The sequence below is a fragment of the Hermetia illucens genome, chromosome 6, assembly GCF_905115235.1.
Source record: "Hermetia illucens chromosome 6, iHerIll2.2.curated.20191125, whole genome shotgun sequence".
Classification (NCBI taxonomy): Eukaryota; Metazoa; Arthropoda; class Insecta; order Diptera; family Stratiomyidae; genus Hermetia; species Hermetia illucens.
In genome coordinates this window covers 93149526-93177398 of record NC_051854.1, presented here as the reverse complement: position 1 = coordinate 93177398, position 27873 = coordinate 93149526, and the positions used below count along the sequence as shown (strand labels likewise).

The window sequence follows — 27873 nt, the reverse complement described above, 5'->3', positions numbered from 1 at the left end:
TGTGGCTAGACTTGCCTAGCAAAGCAGGCACCTCCATGGATAGAGCTCTCCATGTCACACAGAGCATCTTTAAAGCATGTGACGCGTCGATGCCTAGGAGATGTTCATTCCCCACTAGAAGACCCAATTATTGGTGGAATAGTGAACTTGCCAATCTTCGATCGATTTGCCACAAAGCCAGACGAACGGCTCAGAGGGCAATAGGTAGGATCGATCAGGGGCAAAAGGAGCACGCCTATAGGGAAGCTCGCAAGAACCTCAAGCTCGCCATCCAGCGGAATAAGAGGGAATGTTTTAAGGGGCTCTGCTCGGAAGCGGACATAAATCCGTGGGGTAGCGCCTATAAAATCGTGACAGGACGATTCAGAGGCCGATCGTCTCCGCAGATCACGTGCCCTATGCTCTTGTTGAAAATAATCCAGGGGTTATTTGCCCAGCAAGAGGGAGGTGCTGACACCTTCCAGCGCCCCCTGAATGTGACGCCGATTCCACCAGTCACCAGGGACGAGCTGCTAGAGATCTGCAGTCGAATAGGCGACAGTAAAGTCCCGGGTCTTGACGACATACCGAATAAGGCTCTCAAACTTGCCGTCAAAAGTAGACCGGATATGTTCGCGGAGCTGTTTGAAACGTGCATGTCGGAGGGTATTTTTCCTGCACCATGGAAGCGGCAGAAGCTGGTACTGTTGCCTAAGGCTTGCAAACCTCCAGGTGAACCGTCCTCCTATAGACCCATATGTCTTCTAGACACTATGGGGAAAATGTTGGAGCGGGCCATTTATAATAGATTACTTCCAGTCGTCGAGAGCCAAGGGGGCCTTTCAGATAGGCAGTATGGGTTCCGTAAAGCCAGATCAACCATTGATGGCATCAAAATGGTTACTGGCTTAGCCGAAAATGCAATTCATGGAAGGGGTTGTACCAGCAAATATTGCGTGGTGGTGACCCTGGATGTGAGGAATGCATTTAACTCGGCCAATTGGAACCTTATACGAAAGTCTCTGGCGACGATTGGTGTTCCCACCTACCTCGCCGCTATTATCGATAGCTACTTGAAAGAGCGGAGACTCTGGTATGATACCGATGACGGATCCAAAGACTACGTTGTCTCTGCGGGTGTCCCCCAGGGCTCTGTACTTGGCCCACTACTGTGGAACATCATGTATAATGATGTGCTCAACCTTCCGGTTCCGGAGGAAGCTACGGTGGTGGGTTACGCCGATAATATAGCACTGGTTGTGGTTGCAAAGCATCTCGAGGATGCTGAGTTGTACTCAAGCGAAGCAATCAGTGTTATTAAGGCTTGGTTAGAGAGTGCTGGACTGGCACTCGCGGAGGAAAAGACGGAAGCGGTCCTCATCACTAAGCGCTGCAAAAGAAATTACGCCTGCATTGGAATCGGGAATCGTATCATCACTTCCAAGCCGGCCATCAAATACTTGGGGGTGATGATAGACGGAGGACTTAATTTTAAGCAGCACATAGAGCATACTTGTAAACGAGCATCCACCACGAGTATTTCTCTGGCAAGGATGATGTCGAACGTAGGAGGCCCGCGGCATACTTGCAGGCTGCTCATAGCCAGGGTGGTGAGCTCTATCATGCTGTATACAGTCCCAGTTTGGGGAAAAGCACTGCAGGTTTTAGGCAACATAAACTTACACATAAACTGAGTGCGGTCAACAGAAGAACATCCCTAAGGGTGTGTTCTGCCTTCAGGACCGTCTCAGACGATGCAGCGTTTGTCATCTCGGGAATGATGCCGATTGACATCCTGGCAACCGAAATGATGAACATTTATAACACCAGGTCCATCTCTCCCTTACCTCAGGTGAAAAAAGCCGAAAGGGAGAGATCCATAAGCAGGTGGCAACAGCGATGGGACCAGTCAGAAAAGGGTCGTTGGACTTACAGGTTAATCCCTTCCATCGGGGAGTGGCTGGAGAGAATGCATGGGGAGATCAATTATAATCTCACCCAGTTTCTCACCGGCCATGGAGGATACCGTCAATACCTGTACAGGTTTAAATTGGACCCCTCGCCTAATTGTCCAAACTGCGGGGTCCCAGAGGACCCGGCGCACGTTTTCTTCCAGTGTCCTAGGTTCGTGGAAGAAAGGAGGAACCTGGAGGAAACTCTAGGTGAAGTGCTATCACCGGAAAATTTTGTCCGAAGAATGGTAGCCTGTCAGGAAGACTGGGATGCGATCAATTCCATGATCGCTGTAATCCAGGAAAAACTGCGAAAAACAGAAGAAGTGAGGAAGACGCGGTTATGAACCCCGCGGGTAGACGGAAGGAGACCTAGCTAAAGTAAGCTAACTCCGCCCCGTGATGTAATACCTAAAGGTGGCCCCACGGGGTAGGGGGAAATCCTCCATGGCTATTTAGAAGTTGGGTAAGGAAATAATCAATCTCACCATGCGTTCGGTTCAGCCACGGATCTAAATTGTCGCAACTACCTCTCTAAAATGTTCGTCCTTGTGGCTGTAGATAGCCATCCTTGGCAAGGAGCGCAATGGAGATCACTCCCGCGATCACCATCATGAGACAGTGCGATAGGCAGACGCCTCTGCACTTGGACAAGGCGCTTACGATACACTTCCATGTCAAGAGCATCAGCCCACACATCCGAGCCACAGAGCAGAATGGAGTGCGTTGCTCTCATAAGAAAATGTCTCCTAGCAGATATCGGTCCCTAAAAATTCTCCATTAGTGGACTCACGGTCGAGACTCCAGCTGCAACCTTGTCCGCCGCTGCTTTGCTTTACTCGAAAAAGCTCATCTTTCAGGCGAGCATTAAACCAAGGTATTTATGTCCGGGTTGCTGAGTGGTTAGAGCACAAGGCTGTCGTACGGGAGATCGCGGTTCAGATCTCACTGGTAGCAGTGGTATTTGAATCGTGATTTGATGTCGAATACCAGTCGACTCAGCTGTGAATGAGTATCCAGCTTTTTTCCAGTGCAAGGCTGAAACCATGAGCATTCATCCATCCGCTTACTCTTCGCATCAATATACCAAGTCTGTTTTGCGCTGCTTAACAAAGCGGCTGGAAATAAATGCCGGAACGTCATCTGCATAACCAACTACGCGCAATATCCATAGGAGATAACTTTTGCACATGGAATGAATTTCCTAATGTCCCCGGTATATCTGTCAATCTCATTTCTCACATCAAGCGTTATGAGTAACACTAAGATCGGCGGCTGTGTGCATTGGCAGCTTCGGGTTTCCTTTTCCTTTGCTGTTAAGCGCGAACCTCTCTACCTTTCAGCGACAAGGAAAAATACCCTCCTTCAAGCAAGCGCTGGAAGCCCCGAACAGCATGCCTGGCCATTGGTGAAGCATCAGTTTGAAAGCTTTCACTAGGATACCACTTGGATCTGGCGTCTGCTTGTTTTTCATGGCGAGAACTGCTTCTCCGAGCTCTTTTATTGTTAAAAGGGGACAATTCACGACGTCCACCTGTACATAGAAGGCTTGTCATGGCTGAGGCCTCTCCGGGGCATGGAAGCCTCACATGCTGTCGTTATCAGGTTGGTGCACGCCGACGATTAGCGTCAACCACTTCGAAAGTAATGTACTAGTGACACTTGCCGAGAAGTTTTCTAGGACTCGCTACCCATTCTCCGATGATTCCAGAAATTCCGAGGCAAATGTGATGTCAGGGATGCTTCCTTCACAGCCTGGGAGCCGAAACATCGGAGTGGATCCTCTGTTTAAAACTACGAGCCAGATTTCCGCCGGCGTTTTCAGGTTCCGTTTTCCCCTGACTGATTCTCGAGTCTGGCTGAGGCATTTCCCATTCAAGGGCCCTTGCATTAAAGTCCCTGCATACCAGGATTCGTCTCTTCGTGCTCGAAACGGCGTCCACCAGAGCATCAAGCCGAAAGACCATCATCTTCTCATTAGACGTCAGCTACGTCACCGAGTTTTACGTGGGTACCTCTCGTGGACTTAATCTTATGGTCCTCTTCAGATACGAATTGATTTTGTGACTATAATCAGAGCCCCGCCGCAGCAAGCTACGACGGTACCAGTCTATACCGAGTGCATTGCTCAGTATTCATACTGGTGAATGCAAGACCTACCTAAATCTCTACCGAACTAAGGAATATGGCACTCGTGTTAAAACGCAACACGACGCTGTTCGCTTGAACGCAACCGCAACCCCCATGAAGCTCCCACTGGCGGACCAACCGCACACAACCGAGCTGAACGCACATACGTGCACAGGAGTTCACCTGAAGTATGTGAATTCATGGGCTCTCCCGGTTCCTATGGTACCAGTCTACCCCTGGTAAGGTTTCCTTACCTATTGCCACTTCAGATGAGTCCCCGTGCAGACTCGGGTCTGACCGCCCTAATTAGGCCTTTGGAGCATTCGCCTACTACATCATGCCCGGCAAACCAATGTGATACAGCGTCTCCCGGTACCACCTCTATGGAGGTTCTCCTCCGCCACTTGGTTTTGGTCCCGCCGACATTGTTGGCGTCAAGTAAACGTTAAAAAACGTTATCCCTAAACACCAAATCCAGACAAACCCATTCCCTCGGCATTGGGCAAAATCACGAAGTTGAACGCCGGCCCGAACCGATAAGTCGTGATGCCATAAAGTCGGGTCTCTGTTCCAGTATTGCTCACATGCAGTGACCACAGCCAGCAACTGATGAGCGGCTGCACTGCGGCGGATATTAATTTGTAGGATGTGGATTATACTAGTCGCGCTAGCTCTATCCAGCCCTGCCCCAAAAATTTAAAACCACCCCGAACCCTCAGTGTGTGCAATGCACTCACCAGACGTGGTGGAAGTAATCCGCATTTGTACTTTGCATGCTACCCATCTAATTTTGATTTTCTCGCTGCTATGAAATTTCCTCCTAAATTTCTCCGGGATTTCCAATACAGCGATTTTTAATCTCCAGCATTTATAGAAGCGATATCTTTCGGGCATTGGTTACTTCTGCACATTTACGCTTTGTGGCCTCCACCACTTCAATCTTTCTGTGCGGCAGTCAAGATCTAGGATTTCTAGAGAGCACATAGGCTCTAGGCTAGAATCGGGAGCCTACTCTTCCAGTAACCCCTTCTCCGCTTCGCAGAGCACACTCTTGCTGGTCGTCTTCGGGCCTAGTTCGACCAGGACTCCGCCACCCTTCGTTTTCCGTATGGAAGACACATCCATTGTTTTCAGGTTCTATCCGGATTTCACTAAGGACTATTGTAAATGTCTTGTCTTCTGTCTTCTGTATTCTGTCTTCTGTCTTCTGTCTTCTGTCTTCTGTCTTCTGTCTTCTGTCTTCTGTCTTCTGTCTTCTGTCTTCTGTTTTCTGACTTTCCTTCTTCATTTCCTCGTCTTCCGGTAGAATTTTTCATACCGAGTAACGTTGCACTCTCAAAAAAACGCTGGCAGAGGCACAGAAGCCCATCATGAAGAGCGAAGCGACTTCACAGAGAAGAAAGTGAGGCCTGACAGAACCAAAAATCTGTAAATACGAGCAGTAGAGGGAGTAACCGCCAAAGTTTTACGAAAAAGTCAGGAGGATGAAGCCTTATACACTTTGATGCTAATCCTGCCGAGACAAACAGGGTTGAGGAGTTTGAGGGACCGCTCAACAACCAGAATATGGGCGAGTTTGAGTTCCCGCCAGCTGAAAACAACCGACTAATTGTAATGATATAAGTGGAAATAGGAGATCAGGTCGATCATCCTGAGTGGCCGATAACGACCTAGAGGGCAGAGCTATCCCAAAAATCTAAACAAATTGGCTAAGTGGACCGTGAAGGTCCGCCCACAAACATTGAAGCTCCATCAAAGTGCTCGGTCGACACGTTCTTGCACGCCTCTGTGCTAGCCGGGCTCGGGAATGTGGGGGGGAGGTCCTTTGAGCGCTTTGATCCCTCACGCTTCATTACTACAAAATAACGTGTCTATTCCGATGCGTGGGTCCGCACCGGATTCTAAAATAGACATTAATATGGATTTCGCGACGGCCTATCGAATGATAAACAGAACGTGAAAATTGGAAAATAGAAAAGAAAAAAAAAACGGCTCGACCGCGCGCGTAAGCCGTAAGTCTACGGACCCGAGTGCCGCGATCAAGAAGGGGAAGATCCACGACGGATCACCGTCTCAATTATTGCCTCTTCCGCCTCAGATCTTGTATGAGGCGCGGCCCCTGAGGTTCCCACCCTTCCTCGACATCCTCAGGCCAGTTTATCAATTTGAGGATGTCCCTTAATAAAAGTTTCGCAGGGGAAAGGAGGATAAGAAAGGAAGGAAGTCCTCAAATTACGATTGGATTATTCAAACATAATTATTCATCATTCAAACAAACTTCTAACATGAATTATAATAAAAAAAATAAAAATAAACAATATGTTAAATTTAGGGTCAGAATAAAGGAGTAAACCAAAAGAAATATGTGAAAGCAAAAAGAAATTAAATTAAAAAAAATAGAAAAAAAAACAATGACTTACCCAGGTCGTCACTCCGAGCGCGGGATGATGCTGGTTTACAAATTCTAAAAATTTTTATAAAAAAAACAATTATAAGTACAATTAATTCATTAATATATATGTTTATGCCACTCTACTTGACGATTCCTTCTCGGGCAAAATATGAAACATTTGTCATCCAGGAGGCGTATTGCTTAAATTCTTACAGAAACGATTACTATATTATGCTAGAATCCGCACGTTTCTTAGCTGTTCAAAATCTGTCTTTTTCTACTAACGAAAATTTTTCCGGAATTTCTCCACAACGTTTGAAACTCATAACCAATCCAGTCACCCAAAGCAAAGCACTCTACTTTCTTGTCTTCCACCGTTCACCCGCCAAAAGAAAATTCCACTCTTCTTGTCTCCCGCTTCGCCTCTTTCTTTTTCTTTTTCTTGCGCACCGCTTCACTCCTCCTTGTTCTTTTTTCCTCACGCACCGCTTCACTCCTCAAAAAGAAAAACCCAACTCCCTTCTTTTTTCCGCGCGCCGCTTCACTTCTCAAAAAGAAAAACCCAACTCCGTTCTTTTTTTCGCGCACCGCTTCACTTCCCGCTATATAGCCTTCCTCCTCGCTAGGCAATGTTGCGGCAACATGCGCATGCGCCTGCGGATGCGGCAAATCATTCGCCTCTTGTCAAGATCAATTCGCCCGAATGCATTCAATAATGTGCAATCTGCGGCGAACATTAAGGCAATTGCACACTATTAAATGCATTGTTTAAACAAATTAATTAAGAAAGAGCCGAATGAGATTCCGCTCCCGTCGCGCAGCCGCGGTCACTACATAATACTGCCACAACCAAGTATACAAGAGACAGTCCGTGCAATCCACCGAATTAGGAACCATAAGTCATCAGCTGATGGAATTACAGCCGAATTTGTTAAATATGGAGGCCATCAATTACACCATCTGCTTCATCAACTTATGCTCAAGGTGTGGGACAGCGAATCAATGCCTGATTATTTGTCCCATACATAAAAAGGGAGATATTACGCAGTGCAGCAATTATAGAGGTATCATGTTGCTGAGAACCATCTATAAGATATTTTCCGCTATCTTGATAAGTCGGATAGCACCATACGCCCTAAATATCATTGGTCATTACCAAAGAGGATTCACTCCACGCAAATTACCAACACATCAGGTTTTCGCTCTGCAGCAACCGACGGAAAAACTTTTGTAACAGGCACATCAATTGCACCATTTTTTCGTTGACTTTGAGGCCGCCTATGATAGCATAGACAGGGTGAAATTATACATAGCCATGACAGAATTCGGTATCCCGACGAAATTGATAAAATTGATTATGCTGACCATGACCAATGTGCGAGGCCAGATAGGAATAGCAGGATCACTCTCGAGACCATTCAACTTCAACAACGGTCTACGAAAAGGCGATGCCCTATGATGCGTCCTCTTTAACCTGGCCCTAGGGAAAGTGATGCCCGGTGCAGATGGTAATGGAAGAGGCACCATCCTCTTCAAGTCCACCCAACTACTGGCTACGATGGCCATATTGGCATTATGGGAAGAACAACCCCAGATGTGCAGTACACTTGCATCCAGATCGAGCAGTTGGTGCGAAATCTTGGTATGCTCTTTAATGAAGGCAAGGCGAAGCAAATGGTGGCAACTTCAGCGCCGAAAACCATAGAACCAACAACATTGGACCGCACTGGTTAAACGAAAACAATAAAGATTGAAGACAACAACTTTGAGACCATTGAATTAACCGTTGACCTTCTATCTAGGGTCGAATATCTCAACCGCAGATTTGGGTTCTTAGCAAGAAAAATTGCGAGCTCTTGGCCGAACGATACCATGACCGTCAGGTTGTGGATAAAATCCGGTTCAACAGGTTGCGGTGGGCGGGCCACTTAGTTCGTATGGGTGCGGATGCTCCAGCCCGGAAAGTTTATATCCATGGTAGGAAGAGAGGACGAGGCAGACCCTGTCTGAGATTAAGCGATGGCGTTGGTTAGGATGTCAGACAGCTTTCAAAGATATTGAATTGGTGGACCTGGGCGCAAAACCAGGTTGTCTGGAGTTCTTTACTAAGGGTGGTCTGGACCGAATACCGGTTGCTGGGTCGTTGATGATGATGATCCTTCCACATCCCCTATTGTCCACACACTAGAGATGAATGAACAATAGGTATGCCCCTATCCGCCGACTGTTGTCTCGATAGGAGATTTGGATAGTCCTGACGGGACTTCATATGTCTGTCTGTCTGTCACACGCACTTCTCTCAGAAATAGTTGGAAGTGTGAGGATCCCATACTTGAAAAATGCGGTGCCTTTTTTTTTCTGAGAGTTGCAATGCTTCATTGAATTGAATAGGTTATGATGGACAAAATTGGGAAGCAATACCTTAATTTCTTCGCTTTCTGTGTTGCTTCTTTCACCCTTACATTTTTTGTGAAAATTATTATATTTTTTTTATAAATACTCTTTCTCTCCCCCTTTTTCAGAACCAAGTAATACAGCATAATTCCAAAGTGGGCGTGATAGTGAGCAACGGTGATTTGGCTTTGCAAGGGATAACGAGGCATCAAGCAGGGAATTATACTTGTACAGCATCAAATGTCGAGGGAGATGGTGACAGTAATGTGGTCGAACTAAGAGTAATGTGTAAGTATGACACTGACAAACACCAATAGCCGCTCAGGCGAATATCTACTTATTATTTATTCTACCTTGTCCAAACTACACTAGCCCCCTTAATCCCTAGGCATTGGGTTAATTTAAATAAAGCATAGTTGTGCAGGATATCACATTCAAGGCAAACAGAGGCAGTATACGGAGCGCAAAAAACACTATTCGGTTATTTACCGATGCTGTCGGCGAAAAGATACAAAAACGACTCAGTGCTAACTGCGATATAAGCTTGTTCGAATTCCCAGAAGAACTATAGACACGAAATGTATTCTGCCAGGATATGGGTTACAGCGAGCATGGTTAGACTACTAAGTGTACAGTGCTAGGTATTCCAATGAATTCATCGAATATTCTTTAGACTTTCCGCATCGCAGCACGAGTGAAGAGTATTAATGTGGAAAGATTGGCCTCGGTAGTCAACAGTCTATTCAAGAATATCTGGTTCGAATATAATCCATGCCAACATCCCTATTCAGATACAAAGAAAAATCTTTTCTTGGGTAGTCATGTGTATTTTCAAACGAATGTTTCGCAGGCATCCTACTGAGTCGACTTCTTTGTAAGTCTAAACGGTTTTTAGTTCTTTTGGCTTCGTAATCTGAATTTGAAAGATTTTCTTGCAATTAGTCTATGAATACGAGTATCTTTTCGTTTCCGCGAATATCATCGGAAAGATTTCAAATCTGTTCCGTTTCTATGGAGGCTGCTGTTTTTCCAGCTAAACGTGTGTAACCGTGAATGCGGATCAATATGCTGAAACTATGAATGAGAGATCATTCCGGAAAATAACCGAAATAAATGCCTCCCAGTGCAGTATCACATCCACACGATATGCTGGTTCCTAACGTATTCACAATGGCAGCGATTTTAGGTTGACTTTGCTGGGAACAGGACTTTACACTCACAACCAGAGTGATATCCTTGCACGTCCTAGTTCCAGCTCCCAGTTTACACTGAAAATGTAATTTAAACCCAACTTTGGTGCTCTAGTTTTCCATCCAAGTTTTTTACTTACTGTTATTTTCGCTTTTTCCCTTTTTCTTTCATGTGATTTTTCACTGCAATGAATCGAATCGAATGACAACGAATGGATTGAAATGAAGACAAACCAATTTGTCGTCCGGATCAGAAAAAAATTTATGGCGTTGCTCGAAATGAAGCTGTTGAAATAACGTGCGAAGTGGATGCCTACCCACCACCGGAGACTTTCAAATGGTCGTTCAATAACACGGCGGAAACTTTTGATATGCCTCAGAGTGGATTTCGGATACATTCAGCACAGGCCTCGACGTTAACCTACAAACCGGTCAAGGTAAGTGATGGGTATTGGTTTGGAAAAGGATATAGATGAAGGGTGATTTTCAAGTGCATAAAATGTCGACAGTCCACCATTCATTTTCCGATTTAGCCGATATCTCCACTGCGTCTCTTCGTTTTTGATGTGTTCTCTCTATTCCGGAGAACTTTTCAGCCCCTGACTTTACACCCCTTTTGGCTTCAATTTTTTAGCTTTATGCCTCATTCATTGCTTAAATTAAAGGAAACTGCAGCATTTTATTACACCTTAAAGCTCCTTCAATATATACGGAAGTAACACTGAAACCATTGCTATTTTTACCTGAAGAAACACTAACAAAGTGCGACTATCCCACAACCTATATAAAATGAAAGTCACCCTGTAGCCATTTACTCTATTTCCACAACAACCTGGCACCAAATTGCCCATATCTCAAGGCCATAAAGCGTTTCTTTCTCCCTAATGTACCGCCAACTCTCATATAAAATGGGAAAACCTTATTTATTGGGATTTTGGCAAAGTAGCAACTAGTGTACACAATTCCAAATTTCTGCTGGCATTTTTCAGGATAAATCTGTAACCAGGTCAACACGTGAGTCAGAGCAAAATCAATAGACCTGTGTATGTATATCCTATCGTTGTTCCTGCTATATGTACGGTTTTGGGTGACTGCGGATATTGAAAATCATGGGACAGTTGCAGGAAGGAATATTTGGACGTGACTATGGAGTATGGTTTGCTTTAAAATAATCTGTAGCCGCCAATCTGTAGCGACTTGAGCAATGACGTTTGTATATTAGTTTAGTTTAGTTTAGTTAAATGGGGGGAGCCGCAGCTCCGAGCACTCAGGCCATTATTAGGCCCATTGTACTATCCCCGTAAGTTGCCTATTCAATGGCTTCCCGCCTACGGTGTTCGCAGGCTTTAGCGAATCTGAGAACATTCTCAAGAGGCAGAGAGTGTGCAGATTCTTCATTGAAGAAAACCTTGCCAAGGTGTCTTCGTCTGAGATCTGAGGATGCCGGGCAGCTGCATAAAAAGTGCAGGGCAGTTTCCTCCTCCTCCTCACATTGGCTGCACACAGCCGAAACCACAACCCCAATCTTTTCCATATGGTAGTTTAAGGGGCAGTGTCCCGTCAAAAGCCCTACTAGGGTTTTCATGTCCCACTTCTTAAGGGACAACAAAAATGCCGCTCTAGTGGCCCTAGGCTCCTTCACAAGGATTTTCGCTTGCCGGCAAGAGTCCAAATTTCTCCACTCGGTTGCGTGAATCCTTGCAATTTCACCTTTAAGAGTAGACTTGACAGTAGATGGTCGGATTCCAAGAGCTGGTTCTGGGCCCACCATTGTGGATCCAGACCCTCGGCGAGCCAGTCTATCAGCCCCCTCATTACCGGCGATGTTAGAGTGCCCCGGCACCCATATCAGGAATGTTTCGTTCAGTCGGCCAAGTTTCAGCAGCACCTGATGACAACTCCACACCAACTGGCTTGATATGTTGTTGTCATCCAGTGCCGATAATGCCGCCCGACTGTCGGAACAGATTCGAATGGTGCGACCCCTCCATTTTTGTCGCAGTCATTCTTCTGCTGCCAATGAAATGGCATATATCTCCGCCTGGAATATGGTCGTCATTTTTCCGAGGGGTCGGGCCAGTTCTATAATCGGATTCTCCGAGAACACGCCTGCACCCGATCCATCCTCCGTGACTGACCCGTCGGTGAAGATTATTAGGTCTGTAATCTGAAAAGACTCATGGCCACTTGTCGACCATTCTTCTCTTTCGGTGATTACGACAGTGTATGTCTTTTCAAAGACGAATCTGGAAACCATATGATCGGTCGGCATCAGGGCTACCGGATGTTTTTCAAGGAATTTCCATATAGACGCATGCCCGTTGGATTGGCCGCCTTTCCACGCCCCAATGGTATCGAGCCTATATGCATCGTTGGCTGCTTTCCGTTTCACCTCCAAGTAGATGGGGGCTAAATTTAGGATGGCTTCAAGTGCCGCAGTCGGCGTAGTACTCATTGCTCCAGTAATACTTAGGCAACCAAGTCTCTGAATCTGCGTTAGCAGCTTCCTGCTGTTAGCAAAGTTCAGTCTTGGCCACCAGACGATGCATGCATACATCAAAATGGGTTTTATTATGGATGTATACATCCAATATATCCGTTTAGGTGAAAGTCCCCAGGTCTTACCTATCGCATTCCTACAGCACCAGAGCAATCTGCAGGATTTCTGGTATTGTTCCTGGATATGATGCTTCCACGTTAACTTGGAGTCGAAATGTACTCCTAAGTACTTGACTGTTTGTGCCAGCTGGATTTCCGCCCCTGCTAAGGTGGGTAGTGTATAGCTGCCCCACCTGACGTTCTTAGTGAACATAACTAGTCCAGTCTTTCTAGCGTTCACCGTGAGTCCATTGCGGAGGTACCCGCTGTGGATTACATGCAGAGTTGCACTCAAGCGGTCACATACTGTGTCCGCAAACTTGCCGGTAATTATTACGGCTAGGTCGTCCGCAAATGCTTGCGCGAAGACTTTTTTGTCCTCCAGGAGCCACAGCAGCTTATCCATCACCAAGAGCCATAACAGTGGAGAGAGAGCCCCTCCCTGTGGGCAGCCCCTGAGATATCCTGCTTCAATAGACTTCTGGCCGACCGATATGTGGATTTTTCTCCACTCTAGCATGTGAAGGATCCAACTGATTAGCAGCGGTTCGATTCCATGCTGTCTTGCCGCATCACAAATTGCCGCAAATGAGGCATAATTGAAGGCACCTTCGATGTCCATGAATGCGCCTAAAGCGTATTCTTTATCGGACATCGCATTTTCAATTTTTGCCGTAAGTTCATGGAGTGCTGTCTCCGTGGATTTGCCTTTCTGGTAGGCGTGTTGCCTATGGTGAAGTGGCCATTTAGGAATGTGTGTATCCCTTATGAACCGATCTACTAATCTTTCTAGTCCTTTTAGCAGAAAGGACGTTAGGCTGATCGGTCGAAAGCTTTTTGCGTCTGTGTAGGTGGGTTTTCCTGGTTTGGGAATGAACAACACCTTCACATCCTGCCATTTAACTGGAATATAAGCGTGTGCTAGGCATGCCCGATATATATTCCGAATGTGTCGACCCAGAGCATCCATTCCTTCTATTAGTAGCGCAGGGATGATGCCATCCGGACCTGCAGACTTATATCTGTAGAACGAGTTAAATGCCCATTTCACTCGCTCCAGTGATACTACTTTGCATGCCAGATTCCAATCTCTCGGTTGAGGACTGTATGCACCTGTTGGCCCCGAGATTAGATTTTGGATGCTGCCTGGGAAGTGTACTTCGAGCAAATGATTTGCCGTTTCTTCATCGCTTCCTGTGTACTCCCCATTCTGTAAACCTAAGTAACCCAGTTTCTGGCTACGTTCTTTGACCAGAATCCGCTTCAGCTTTGACGTTGCCTCAAGAGAGTTAGTCTCTTCGCAAAAGCGTCTCCAAGATGATCGTTTGGCCGATCTTATGCTCTTCTTTAGAGCCTTCTGTGCCTCTTTATAGCGATTCCAGCAGTGCTTGATTCGCCCTTCAGAGCACGATTAAGGAGCATCCTTGTCGTTCTCCTCTGTTTTGCCAAATCCGAGTTCCACCATGGTGTTTTACCCTTCTTTGGCATCTTGAGTGGACAGCTTTCTTCGAAAGCTTCTCTCATGCTATTTGTGATCATCTGGGTTGTCTTCTCAATTCCAGCAATGGATTTGATGCGCCTCCCAGGGATCGTCACTCGGGCGTTCAATTCTGTTTGATACATTACCCAATCTGTCTTCCTCGGATTCCGAAATGGAGTGGGTGGAGGTAGATCCATGCCCATAACGAAATCAATGCGTCTGTGATCCGAGAGTGTGATATCGTTTGATGCTCTCCACTCTCCGATCAGAGCGGCGATGTCAGGAGATGCCACCGTGATGTCGATGACCTTTCGCCTGACCACGTTGAAGAAAGTGGGTTCATTACCCACATTTAGGATCTGCAAATCGGTTCCTACTAGATACTCCAGTAGTCTCGATCCTCTTGCATTGATGTTCGAACTTCCCCAGCATATGTGGTGAGCGTTGACATCACATCCTGCTATTACCCCCATGCCTCTACTTTTGGCATATTGGATAGCTCTGATGAATGTTCCACTGGGAACGTCTTCTGCGTCGTAGGGGAAGTATGCAGAGCACCATAGTATCTCTTTATCTCCCTGTTGACTTTTTATGGTTAGCTTAGCCGACGTGGTGTCGCCATCACATAGATCGTTAACCAGGTTAGCTTGGAAGTCTTTGGAGACTACCATGCAGGTGCGGGGTCGATCGCTTCCATTGGCATACAATAGGTCAGCATGTTGGAAGTTTAGGCCCCTGACTGCCCCACCAACAACCCACGGTTCTTGTATGAGGTATATAAATGTCTTGCAGCTATTGATCCGACGACTGATAAGTGCAGTCGCCGCTTTACAATGCTGCAAATCGTTTGTATATTACTGCTACGTTACTTTGCTGAAGGAACACCTTAATAACTGTGTATTTATTATATTTGGGAGAGTCGCTCCGAATACTACGACGTCTTACACTGGAATCATTTACATTTCACCATAATCAAGAGAATGTGTTTACATTTGTTTATTTATTTAATTAACGGACAACAAACAGATAGAATTCCAATTAATTATTGTCCTCAGGAGGAGGAGGAGAAAGCAAAAAACTTATCCTACGTTTAAAATTACTTAAAGTAAGGAAGTTAAAAGGACCAAGCTGTTTTGCATTATAATTTCGGCAAAGCCTGGGAATCGGGGAATGAAAATAGACTTCGAGCTCCGCGAAGGGCACGTTGAAAATATCTGCGTTACATGTGTCATAAGACGCAGGACGGCAGGTGATCTCGTCAGCGGCGGAGCAGTCCATCAGGCCCGAGGAAAGTTTAGAGAATGTGCATAGATCCAGATAGGATCTACGCTGTTGTAGGAAGGGAGGGTTTAGAAAGCGGAGGCGGGAGGGATAATCCACACAAGTGAAGCTTTTCTTAAAGAAGAGAGAACGGGTGAATTTACGTTGCACATTTTCAAGGGCAAGACAATCACAGTTACGAGTGGGTGACCAGATCACGGAGCAATACTCGAGGGTATTCCCCACAAGGGAATTGAAGAGAGCTAAGGAGGGTTGGATGGAGTCAAAATCAGAGGAGGAACGAAGAATAAAGCCTGACAATTTTGCTGCTCGATTGATGACATCGAGGCAATGGGTGTCAAAGCGGAGCTTATTGTCGAAAGTGACTCCGAGGTCTTGAGTGGAATTTAAGCAGGATAAGGAATGCCCGTCAAGCGAGTAGGAGAAAGAAGTGGGTGAGGATTTTAGGGAGTAGCACATAGAGTGACACTTTCTGACGTTTAGCGCTAAACCATTAGTCGAGCAACAACGAACCAGAGTGTCCAGGTTATTCTGAAGGGAAACACAGTCTATAGGCGATGATATAGCGGAAAACAGCTTTAGGTCGTCTGCATAGAGCAAACAGGGACAAGTAAGGAGGGGAGGAAGGTCGTTAATAAAAAATAAAAATAGCAAAGGACCCAGAATAGACCCCTGTGGGACGCCAGAAGAGGGGGGGAAGGAGCGGGAAGTACAGCCGTCAAAAGAGACGCGGCAGGATCGGTTGGAAAGGTAAGAGGCAAGCCATAAAACAAGTGGTATGGGAACGTTTAGGGACGAGAGTTTGGATAGAAGTATCTTGTGATTTACAGTGTCGAAGGCTTTCGCGAAATCAGTGTAAATGGTATGCACTTCTTGCCGTGAATTTAGACATTTGGCGACAAAGTTGGTAAAGTCAAGCAGGTTGGAGGCAGTGGACCTACGTTTAACGAAGCCGTGCTGTTCTTTCACTATGTGATGGCCAAAGTGGGCGGACAACCAGTCGCTGACATATCTTTCCAGGATTTTGGAACAGGAGGAGAGGAGGGAAATGGGACGGTAATTCTCGGCAAGCGAACGATCGCCACTTTTGTAAATGGGGATAATGAGAGCCTCTTTCCACAAGCTGGGAAAATGATTCTCTTCAAGGCTTTTGTTGAAAATAAGAGATAGGGGAAGGGAGATGGACTTACCAGTTTTAAGCAAAACAAGTCGGGAAACCGGAAGCTGGACGCTTCAGGTACGAAAGGTTTTGCGTATTTCTTAGTACGTAGCATTATGTTTATTATTTCCGAGTTATTACAATCTCGGCAGATGCCGGATTTTACCTAATACTAGCAGTAAGTGCCAAGCATTTAGGCTCGGACGATCCTACCTACTTAAAAACTAAAAGGGGCGCTGGTGGTGGTGGCCGGTGGTAGGTCAGTGGGAGAATCCGTCGAGTACTCCCCGCAACATCGAGCACGTATGCAGAATGGTGTACTTCTGCATGGTTTGAACCAGACTGTGCGAAAGTCCCAGGACATCAAGGGAAGCCGTGAGGGATTTAGGTACAATACCTGTTGCTGACAATATTATGGGAACTACAACCACCCGCTCGAGAAGCCAAATTTCTTTGATTTCCCGAGCCAATGGCTCATAGTTCACCTTCTTCTCCACGTATTTCCGTTCAATGTTGCTATTATGGGGGATAGCAACATCAATAATATACGCGGAGCGACCCGTCTTGTCAACTAACAGTACGTCAGGCTTGTTGTGTGCGGTATGGCGATCAGTCAGAACTTGCCGGTCCCAATACATGCTGTAAGCAGAACTATCAAGTACTGCTTGCGGCTCATATCGGTAAACCGGACATGTTCCCGTGATCAGCCCATGCTTATATACAAGGTTTTGATGGATAACCTTACATACAGCATTATTCCTGGTGATGTATTGCACCGGTGCCATAACAGTACAGGCAGAAATGAGATGGTCCAACGTCTCTAACGCCGAACCACACATTCTGCACTGGTCGTTCTCCACCCGTTCTTTCATGATGAGCTTTCTATAAGCTCGGGTGGCGACCACGCCATCCTGAATGGCACACATGAACCCCTCCGTCTCAGCAAAGAGCTCTCCAGCACACAGCCATCTGTTCGACAGATGCAAATCGACAAATGGCTGCCTGAGACAATTCACGTGTTTACCGTGCATTGCCTTCGACTTCCATTCCTCGATCCGCTCTTGGTCCAACTTCACCCCACTCAGAGGATTGAAAGATCGATCCTTCAAGTTAAGTGGAGTCAGTCCACAGTCTGCCTTACAGACAGCCGCATGCAAGGGACTCGTCTGCTCTTTGCTGTAAAAATAAGCGCGCAGCGAGTCGACTTGGCGATGATGTTGTGCCGCCACGTCAACCACGCCCCTACCTCCGATGTCACGAGGCAGGTTCATCCGCTCCACGGCAGACTTTGGGTGATGCATTCGGAATTTGGACATAGTTGTCCGTATCCGCCGCTGGACGTTTTCCAGGTCGGTCTTCGTCCACGGCAATATTCCGAATGCATAAGCCAGTGAAGGGATAGCGAATACATTCAACGCGCTTATTTTATTCTTCCCCGAGAGATGCGATTTCAGCACCAGCTTTACACGTCGCAGGAATTCGGACAGCAGAGCTTCCTTCAGATCACCAACTCGAGCATGGGTTCCTTGCAGAATTCCTAGGTACTTGTAGAAGTCTGTCTCGGTCATAGCTTCGATGTGGAGGTCACCAATGCTATGTCCGGCATGTGGCTCGTGATGACCTTTGCGGATGGCTTGGATTCGACATTTGTCTAATCCAAACTCCATCCGAATATCACGGCTGAACATGTCTATTATTCGCAACAGACTTCTAAGATGGTTGTCAGTACCAGCATATAGCTTGATGTCATCTAGGTACATCAAATGTGTCAGTTGGCACTTAGCACGTAAGCCATATTTTATTGCAAAACCATGCCCTCTAGCATCATTCAGTAGCCATGAAAGGGGGTTCAGTGCCATATAAAACCAAAGAGGACTCAATGAATCCCCCTGGAAGATGCCCCTCCGTATACGGATGGGCTCTGAGGTATTAGCACTTTCAGATGTACGGACTGATAAGGTGGTATGCCACCCTTCCATGACTGTCGCCAAAAACTTTATTAGTTTCGGATCAATGCGATACAGATGTAGGATGTCGATTAGCCAGGTATGCGGAACGCTATCAAAAGCCTTGGCATACTCGATATAGCAACTGAAGAGGTTTCTTTGGCCTCTAGTTGCTTGTCCTACAACTACCGAATCGATAATGAGTTGCTCTTTGCAACCCCTTGACCCAACTCGGCAGCCCTTCTGCTCCTCGGACAGAATGTTGTTGGTCTCGAGGTGCGCATTGATCCTTCCACTAATAATGGACGTGATGAATTTGTAGAGGGTTGGTAAGCAAGTGATCGGTCTTGTGTCTGCGGGGTCCTGCACCGTGTCCTTCTTAGGGATAAGGTAGGTAATCCCCCCAGTGAGGAAAGGTGGAAATTCCTCCGGCCGACTCATCACCTCATTTATACTGCGTGCCAACCGACTGTGTACGCTGGTAAATTTCTTATACCAGAAATTCTGCACCCGATCCAGACCTGGGCCCCTCCAGTTCTTCGAGCTGTTTATGGCTCGTCGAACTTCCTCTTCGGTAACATCCGCAAAATTCATGCCAGGTGTATTGGCATGGCGGGTGCCTTCGGCGGTGATCCACTCAGCATGCTCAGCATGCTTGGCCGGTAACCCCCAAAGTCCACCCCAATACTCTTTCGCTTCCGTCACCGAGAATTGTATTGTCTGGGCGCTCTGTTGGGATTCGTTGAGAGATCTGAAAAAGCTCCGCTGGTTCCTCGCGTGTGTTGCATTCTGGACACGTCTGGAATAACTGTCGCCATACCGTCGTAACCGACTGCATATGACAGAAAGTTTCTGTTTTAGTGTGTCCAGAATTTCAACAACGGGTGTCTCACAGGGGTAAACCCTCTGCACTTTGTTTCTCACCCGTCGGCTGGCATTGCCAGTGCTGATCTGAATCAGTCTAGCAATGTCCTTCCTTAGTGAGTCCCGCCGACGTTCCAAACGAATTTTCCATGGTGGACCTCTTTTGTCACTCAAACCAATAACACGAAAGCGAATCTTCTGACCGTGCAATCTGATAGCCGCAACTGCACCACAATACACAAGTGATTGTAGTTGCAGCAGCGACATATCAGCACACAGTCGAGATGCAATCTCATCATTGATTTGAGATAGAATTCCCGGAGTTGCTGGAGATGCATAGAGCCTGGGAATGCCTGGTCTATGCAAAGGATCCATATCCGAGAATTCTATACACGCTCTTTGGAATTCGTCCCTAACCTCAGCGGAAACCTCAACTGGACGGTGGAGAAGAGTGCTTCGGCGAGTACTGAACCTGTTGCCTGCAGTGCGGCGTGGTGTTGTTGATGCCGCCGCCTCTGCCCCCATCGACTCTCGGTCACCAGTTTCCCCGATGACTTCAAGTCGAACACGCTCCCTGATGGTGGCCGGGATTGTGTCGCTGCGAGTAATAAAGCGATACTGGTCTGCGACTCGCTGCACAGTCACGTGCGCGAATTGCGGGAAACGCTCGACGAATCTCTGGTGCAACAAGGGGCGGTAAGATGTTGTACCCGCCCCCGCCGTTATTTCGTAGTAGGAGCGGATGATGAAGAGGTTCATTTCTTCAGTCCATTTCATCCGCTTCCTACGCGAACCTGCTGAAGTGGTCGCCACAGGTTGTGGCGAAACGGCTGCAACAGGCGGAGCTGTGCTCCTGATCGTCGTGGCGCCTAGACATCGAACCGCCCCACGACTAGCGGTTTCGACGCCGTGCTGTCCATTACGAGAGCCCGACCCAGTCACCAAGTCAGACGACTCCTGCCGATTATCCTTACCGGACCTTAAATTTCTCCTTCTTCTCATTTTTGGTAGTGCATTTTATCCCTAGCTGCCAGGTGTTGAGATAGCTTCCTTAGTGAGTAATCTGCAAGACTGCAAAGTTCCTGCACTTTCCTCACCTACCCCCTGAGACGCTGCGGTGGCGTACAGCCATTCAGACTGAAGCTATCCATCCCTCCTCCTTTCACAACCGGGCTTGGGACCGGCTTCGGCGGAGTTTTATGTTTATTATTATTATTTGAGAATATCCACTTTCGGATGATATTGACATTCATAGTCTTGAATTTGCAAGGAAGCGACAATTTTGACGTATTATAACTTTGTTAGTAATAGTGTGATTTCCACCAAACTTAGTGGAATCATGCTCTATATTATACCCTATATTACTGCGAAATTGCATGGTGCTAGCATGAACCTAAGGGGGGTTTTGCAGCCAATTACTAAAAATTATAGTAACATACTATTATTAACTTTATTTGTACAGATATTAGTATGGAAGGTATTTCGGAGCCCAGGCACCATATAGTGGCAGCCTGCTGATTTTTTTCAGATTTTTCGGTTTGGTACTTTCTGAGAATGGCCCCCTCAAAGGAATGACCATTTTCAACCCCCCGCACTCCCCACCTTTCCAACAAATCTCAAAACTAAGACCAGCTTCGAAAAGTACTAACCGAGACCTTTAATTTGATACCCCACATCACTATATTTGATGAAAAAAAAATTTACACCCCCCTTTTGCATGTATGGGGACCCCCCCCCCCCTTAAATTCGACGTAAAAGGATATAACTCACTGTATGCGTGAGCGTTCACAGTTCCCACCTTTCTACCAAATTTGATGTCAATCGCTGTAACCGTTTCCGAGAAAAATGCGTGTGACGGACAGATAGACAGACAGACAGACAGACGGTAAACCGATTTTAATAAGGTTTTGTGTTTACACAAAGACCATCGTGGCCAGGTCCGACCTTGGCATCAAGTTCGCCAATGAGGTATTCGACAAGGATAGGGGTAAGTAGGGGAATGGTAGGCGATGCGGGGCAGGCTACATCTACTATCGGGAGGGATTCGGAGGAAGGGGGAGGAACATAGACTGACGAAAAGTAGCGGCAGAGTAAATCACAAGATTGTTGGGGGGAGTTAGCTGAGAAGCCAGAGAATTTAATGGACGGAGGGGATAACTGGGCAGGGCAGCGGGAGTTGCGAATGTGGGACCAGAAAGGTTTCAAATTTCCGCGCTTTGATGAGTCTTCCACGCTGGACAAATATTCGTGTCTGGACTTACGTATTAAAGATTTGACCGAGGAACGAAGGGATTTGAAAAAAACTAAGTCAGCAACATTTCTAGATGACAGGAACTTCTTTTTCGCAGTCTGTTTTTGACGTAGTTTTTTGTGAATTTCAGTGGTGAACCAGACGGGCTAAGAGCGTAAGCACTTAGGAGAGGAGGGAACGTAACAAGGAAGAAGATCAGATAAAATGGTATAGAAAGTGTTGAGTGCTTGGTCACATGTAAATGGAGAGAGCAGGGGGACCCAGTTGATTGACGCCAGGGCTGAGTTCAGACCTTCGAAGTTCGCCTTACGAAAGTTGAACTTGGTAGGCTTGCGAGCGACAGGAGAGTGAAGTCGGGATATCTGAACATCGAACTCGAGAGCAGGATGATGGGCGTCAGGGGCAACGTAAGACGGAGCATGAAGGGATTGGGAAAGATAACGTACAGGAAGGTTAGAGAGGACAAGGTGAAGAGTGCGATCTAAGTGATTTCTAGAAAGGTTAAATTGGAGGGCCCCACAGGTGTACATGAAAGTGGATAGAGGAAAGGAAGGGTGGGTCGAGTTATTAGGGAGGGAGGGAAGGCCAGGAGTAACGGGCCAGGAGAGCATAGGAAGATTAAAGTCACCACAGAGGATGAAAGGAAGTGAGGGAAACAAAACGGTTAGGGCCTCTGATAATCTGTCGAAGAAATCCTCGTACAGAGAAAGCGGGCTTAGGCAGGGAAAATATACACACGATATGATAAAGGGACATACGTTTGGCGGAAGGACACGTATGGTAACAGAATCGTAGGAGGAGGAGGAGGAGGAAAAGATGATTCCGGCACGGAGAGGGGACTTAACAGCTATTAGGGCACCTCCGCCAGTTGTCTTGCCAAGCGCAACGCAGTCTCTGTCACAACGAAACACAGAGTAACCTTCGAGGAGCTCAGAATCTAAAATCCTGTCATCCAGCCAGGTTTCAGAAATGCAGATGAAATGATGTTGGAATGCTAAGGCAGACAGTTTGAAATCCGACAGCTTGGTCCTTAGACCCCTTACATTTTGATAAAATAGCGTATAGTTATTGGAATCATTCAAGTTCGGCGAGGCAGGCGGGCGGGCCGAAATTTTCGCGAATCTTAGACCTCTGATAAGGCTTAACGAAGACCCCCTGTGGCCAAAAGCAGGATTGGACGATAGCATCGAAGTCATGGGGATATGTCACTTTGAAGGAAGCTATCACTCGGTCAGGAGAGTCATCCTTCGTCAGCTTCACACAGGAAAGAAGTGACAAAGTTGAGTTGCTTTTGCTTCTGATATAGGCCAGAATTTCGTCGGGCGTAGTGGAGTACGCTAGCCTTGACACGAACAGCTGTTTCGGTGGCGAGGCGACGTTCAATTGGGGGCCGCTCGGACGACATGAGGTCGGAAGGGCCTGCGGTTCAGCGGTGGCAGGCGTCGATGATACAGAGGAGGAAGCGTGCGGTGGTGCTAATGTAGCGACTGTAGTATAAACGTCAGAACTTCGTAGCGCATCCGATGTTGCGTAGGGAACTTGTCCCTCAGATGGAGGATTTTTCAATAGGTTAGCGGACGTCATCGGGTTGATACCATCTTTTATGGACACACTGGAATAGAGCGAGGCAGATGGAGGCAGAGAATTAGAATTAGTCGACCGGGGCGACTTAGGTATGGCGCCAGTTTTGTTGGCTGCAGTCGCCGGCGAGGTATAACCAGAGCCAGTCAGCGGCATCTCAAGAACTGAGACTACGTTGGTGCTCGATAAAGCAGCAGCTTGCGGGGGCAGCATTGCCGGCGATTTTGAAACTGCAAGTTGAATCGACGCCAAAGTCGCCGTGTGTTGATGCAGCAGCTGAATTGCATCCGATAGCGTGGTACCGCAGCAGGCGTTACAACGATAGGTAACGTTAGGGGAAAATTTAGCCTGAATGTCTATAAACGCAGAGGGAATACCCAAGCACTTGGCGTGGAAGGTCGCACCACAGTACCCATCGCAGTCTAAAAATTTGGAGCGAATAGATTCCGGCTCCTTACAAATGGCACACAGAGTACCATATATCGGTGAGGAAGTTGCCATAATAAATTTGCTTACTACATGCTGAAGGCAACGCTTATAGCGGTCAATCGCTAAAGGTCGAATCGTTACAGTACTTCCCCTAAGTATTTTGATTCGGTTTAACTTTTCTTGAATACACGTTTGTGTACCACTAATGAATGCTGGCATCGGTTCTGGCTGACGTTCAACTTAGCTAATGATATTGTAGCAAATGAAACTCTTTTGCTAGGCTTCGTAATAGGATCGATAGGATTCGAAGAGCTTTTCTCCAGTTATTTGATTTAGGTGACACGGTTTAGGGCACAACTGTCTCATGTCTTGTCGAATACGATTGGGGAACATGCGAGGATCAGTTGTTGAGTCGCCGTCTATGAACCATTCCCCAGGAATTCTCAGAGTGTTTCCGAAAACTAATTCTGCTGGTGAACTACCGATATCCTCCTTGGTGCAGTTTGGCAGTCCAAGCAAAACAGTGGGAAGGACGTTCCCCCAATGGTCGCTGTTTTGATGGCCGCTTTTAATGGTCGATGCCATCACTCGATAGCACGGTAGCTGGCTAGATGAAACGGTGTCATTCGAATTCGCTTGCAACCAAAGAGTTTGATGAGTGCAGTGAATAACGCTGATTTAAATTGAGTTCCTTGATCGGTCGTAATCACCTTAGGAGCTCCAAAACGGGAAATCGAAGTAGCGTGAACTTGTCTAACAGTGTGAGGCAGTAGCGATAGCCTCGCGACGGTGAAAGAGGTCCAACTATATCCATATGTACGTGATGGAAACGATGACTAGGAACGGAAAACTCTTGAAGATCGTTCTTAGTATGTCGAACGACTTTGGAAAGTTGACAGCGTTCGCAAGAGCGAGCCCACAGTTGAATGTATTTTCGCATGCTTGACGAGACATACTTCCTGCTTTATGTGTGAAACTCTGTGGAAAATGTCGAACACCGGCCTGCACAAAGTTGCGGGAATGAAAGGGGCCACGGTATATGACGATGTATCGCAAACGAGCTGTCTGCCATTTTCGACTTCTAACTGTCAAAATACAAGCGAGGTTGGGTTGTACGCGATGACAGCAGTTCTTTGTCCTGTTCCTGCGCTGCGATGAGTTCCTCTGTATTAAAGTAAATTGGCGTCTTCGATGGTATGGTCACGCAATTCATGATAACGAGATTTCACTTGCCAAGATTGGTCTGAACATCGAAGTTGATGGTAAACGACCAAAAGGCAGACCTAAACAACGGTGGCTTGATACGATTGATGGGGATTTGAAAGCCTCGAGATAGAGCCAAATGGCGAAACCGATCACGAAAAGCCGACCCCGCTTGTGAACGGGACAAAGGCTGAAGAAAAAGAAGAAGAAAGTAAATTGAGAACGAGATGGCGTTAATTCGTGATAACAAGTCCGCGATAGGGGATCTGTTCTCTTTCTGGCCAGGTTCCTGTTACACCATGGCATATCCCTTGATGACTTCACTGTCTTGGCCGGCAAGCTAGGCTCATATGCGTCAACAACGACTATGTTTAGGTTTTCCACCACTGTTTCTAGTTCCAGTTCGCACCCTATTATCAACGCCCCGTTGAAGGTGCGTTATGTTGTTGCTCAGGTGCTTTGCCGAGGATTCCCAATCCGTTCTCCTAGGATTCCTTATTATTATTTTTATTTCGGAGTTACCCTCAAGGTCGAATCTGATTATTCTGTTATCAGACATAGAGGGCTCATCCGACACCCCCCAATTCCTGGTTAGCTCGTTAATTAGAGTATTTCCTATAATTATGTTTAGTACCTCCTATCTCGTGCTGGTCAGAAATGGTAGAGGGTTCACTATGTTACATATTTCACATATTTCTAACTTATTGCTAAAAATAAATTCCAGAAGGTACTAACCTCTTTGATTGGTGTCGCTGCTTCTCCAGACTTCGTGATGGGCGCTGGCATCGAAATCGAGGAGAAGTAGTAACGCCCTCCTCGCACAGTACTTTTCCAGTTTAGCGACTTGTTCCTGTCGAACCTGGGTGTCGTCTCCTGCCACAACTGCCTCTCGAGTTCTCTTCCCGGCTTCCAATGAGAATTGGATAGCCACAAAATCCCCGATTGAGATCTCTGAAGGACACATATATTTTAAATAACGTTTGGGAATTATGAAAGCTCTTGGTTTTTCACAAGAGGAGTCCCAAATTACCTGCATGCTTCCTTCTGGCGGACCGCGAAGTTGCCTCCGGTACACCGAGGGCTCCTGATCCAGCACTATTCCAATGTTCTCCTTGGAACTTGCCTTTACAATTATCCCAGAGGCAGCTTTCGCATGGTGGAGGTTTATCTGGGCTATCTTGGAGCTGGGCATTGGCTGCGTTATTTTTTGGAGCTCTTCTCGGCTGTCGGAGTATCGCCCTCTTCCTCCGGCACTTTAATACGTGTCCTAGGTCGTCCAGCTTCTTTTCTCCACTGAGCAGCAGGTCTACTTCCCTGGCTGATCTAGTCCTTTCCGCCTCTATGGCTTCCGAGACTTCTTCGGGGACATCGGTATGCTTTTCACTCAGTATCACCTCCGATGTGTTTTTCCTCGGCTTTTCCCTGCAACCGTGCGCAGGTATGTTGCAAAATCGATAGTTGATATGGCAACTCCGACGTTTGATTAGTTCCAGGGATCGGTCATCTACACCGATCGTGAGGAGTCTTTCGGGAGAAAAACTGTCACGATTTGTGCTCCTGGTATATCATCCCCAGCAAATATTGACAGTTCTGCTCCCTCCCAGCCTGGCAATGTTAGAACTACGGTTCTAAGCTACTATGCAGTATTTTCCGTGGCGCAGTCCACCAGTATATAACCTGGTCGAAAGCGTATCCCGGTGAACACAAGTTTCGCAGTCCATCTCTTGCACATAAGCTTGACGACAAGGTCTTCGATAGTTTCCTGCTCGTCACGAGTGAGTATTTGCTCGGGAAACATTTTTGGCAGTACGGCCAGTCGAATGCTCTTGACCGTACCATCATAGCTAATAGGGGGCTTTCTGATTCCTGCTTTCACCCCTGGCCTGCCCGGGTTTTGGATTTTTGTGGGAGCATTCCTTTCATGCGGGCTAATATCTGCTGCTCCACGCTTTTTAGGCTCCCATAAAGATAGCTTAGGTCTGTTCTGACTCTTCTTAAGGACCTCTGCTTGTTTCAGGCCTTCCTTCAAATAGCGCAGGTACCATTTAGTACCTGCGGCACTGAGGCTTGTCTCCTTCCTGACGTCTGATATATTTATCTCAGACGTGCTTTTGCATGTCCCTGCTTTTTGAGCAGCGGTGTTTGTTGGTTGTTGTCCTCGCAGTGTACCAATGTTGTGATTGGATCTACTACTCGACGTCCCAACTTCGCCCTTCTTGGGTGTAATCGCCTGCCTCTCAGTATTTCGGGGATGTGCCTCTGCTGGTTAACCAGTTTGCGTGCGGTACGGGGTCCTGCTTATTTTGCTGTAGTTTTTTGTTTTAATATGGGTACTTATTTTATTTCCACGAGTGTGGGGGTTAGGAGGTCCGCCGTGCCATAGCATCCGTAGTACGGTAAGTTCTAACCTATTCACTGAGGCGACCAGGTATCAATGGGTCTCCGTTCGAATACCGTCAGTTACCCCCGACTGCAAACTATCCAATGGGCACGATTCAGAATGACAACCCGGGTTGAGGGAGGTGTTTTTTCGACAGCCCAGTCTAGATCCGTAGCGTTTTGTTAATAGTAGGGTCACCTTCTGCAGGGTGCGGCTATCGCCACTCACTACGGTCTTGGTAGACGAGGGGTTTGGCCTCTATCTCGCAGTGCACTGCTTCACCCCCGTTCAGAATTACTTTTCGTATTATTTTTGCGATGGCAGGAAGCATGCAGATACCTACACAAATGTTACACTCAAAACGGGTGCCCTTTATTGAAATTTTAACGCGTGAATTTTTCTAAAGTAGCAAACGAGGAATCGAACTGTTCGAGGGACCTCCCACATTCCCGAGCCTAGGTAGCATAGAGACGTGCAAGCGCGTATCGACAGAATGGATGGATCTTTAGTATTTGCAAGCGGACCTTTACGGTCGATTTTGCCATTATTTTTCTGTTAGGTTTTTAGTATAGCTCTTCCCTTTTGTTAGTCTCCGGCCACTTGGGATGGTCTTTTGACCACACCAATCCCACTTAATCATTATTGTTGTTACGGGCTTTCTTAT

General features: G+C 46.8%; 1 protein-coding gene across 2 annotated transcripts in view; it reads left to right on the top strand.

Moving 5' to 3' along the window:
• LOC119660359 (synaptogenesis protein syg-2) overlaps positions 1 to 27873 on the top strand; it is a 354674-nt gene that overhangs the window by 290979 nt on the left and 35822 nt on the right. For both annotated transcript variants that reach the window (XM_038068867.1, XM_038068866.1), the window contains exons 11-12: positions 8976 to 9135; positions 10266 to 10474. In XM_038068867.1, coding sequence (XP_037924795.1) covers positions 8976 to 9135; positions 10266 to 10474 — 369 coding nt within the window. The remainder of the gene's footprint in view (positions 1 to 8975; positions 9136 to 10265; positions 10475 to 27873) is intronic.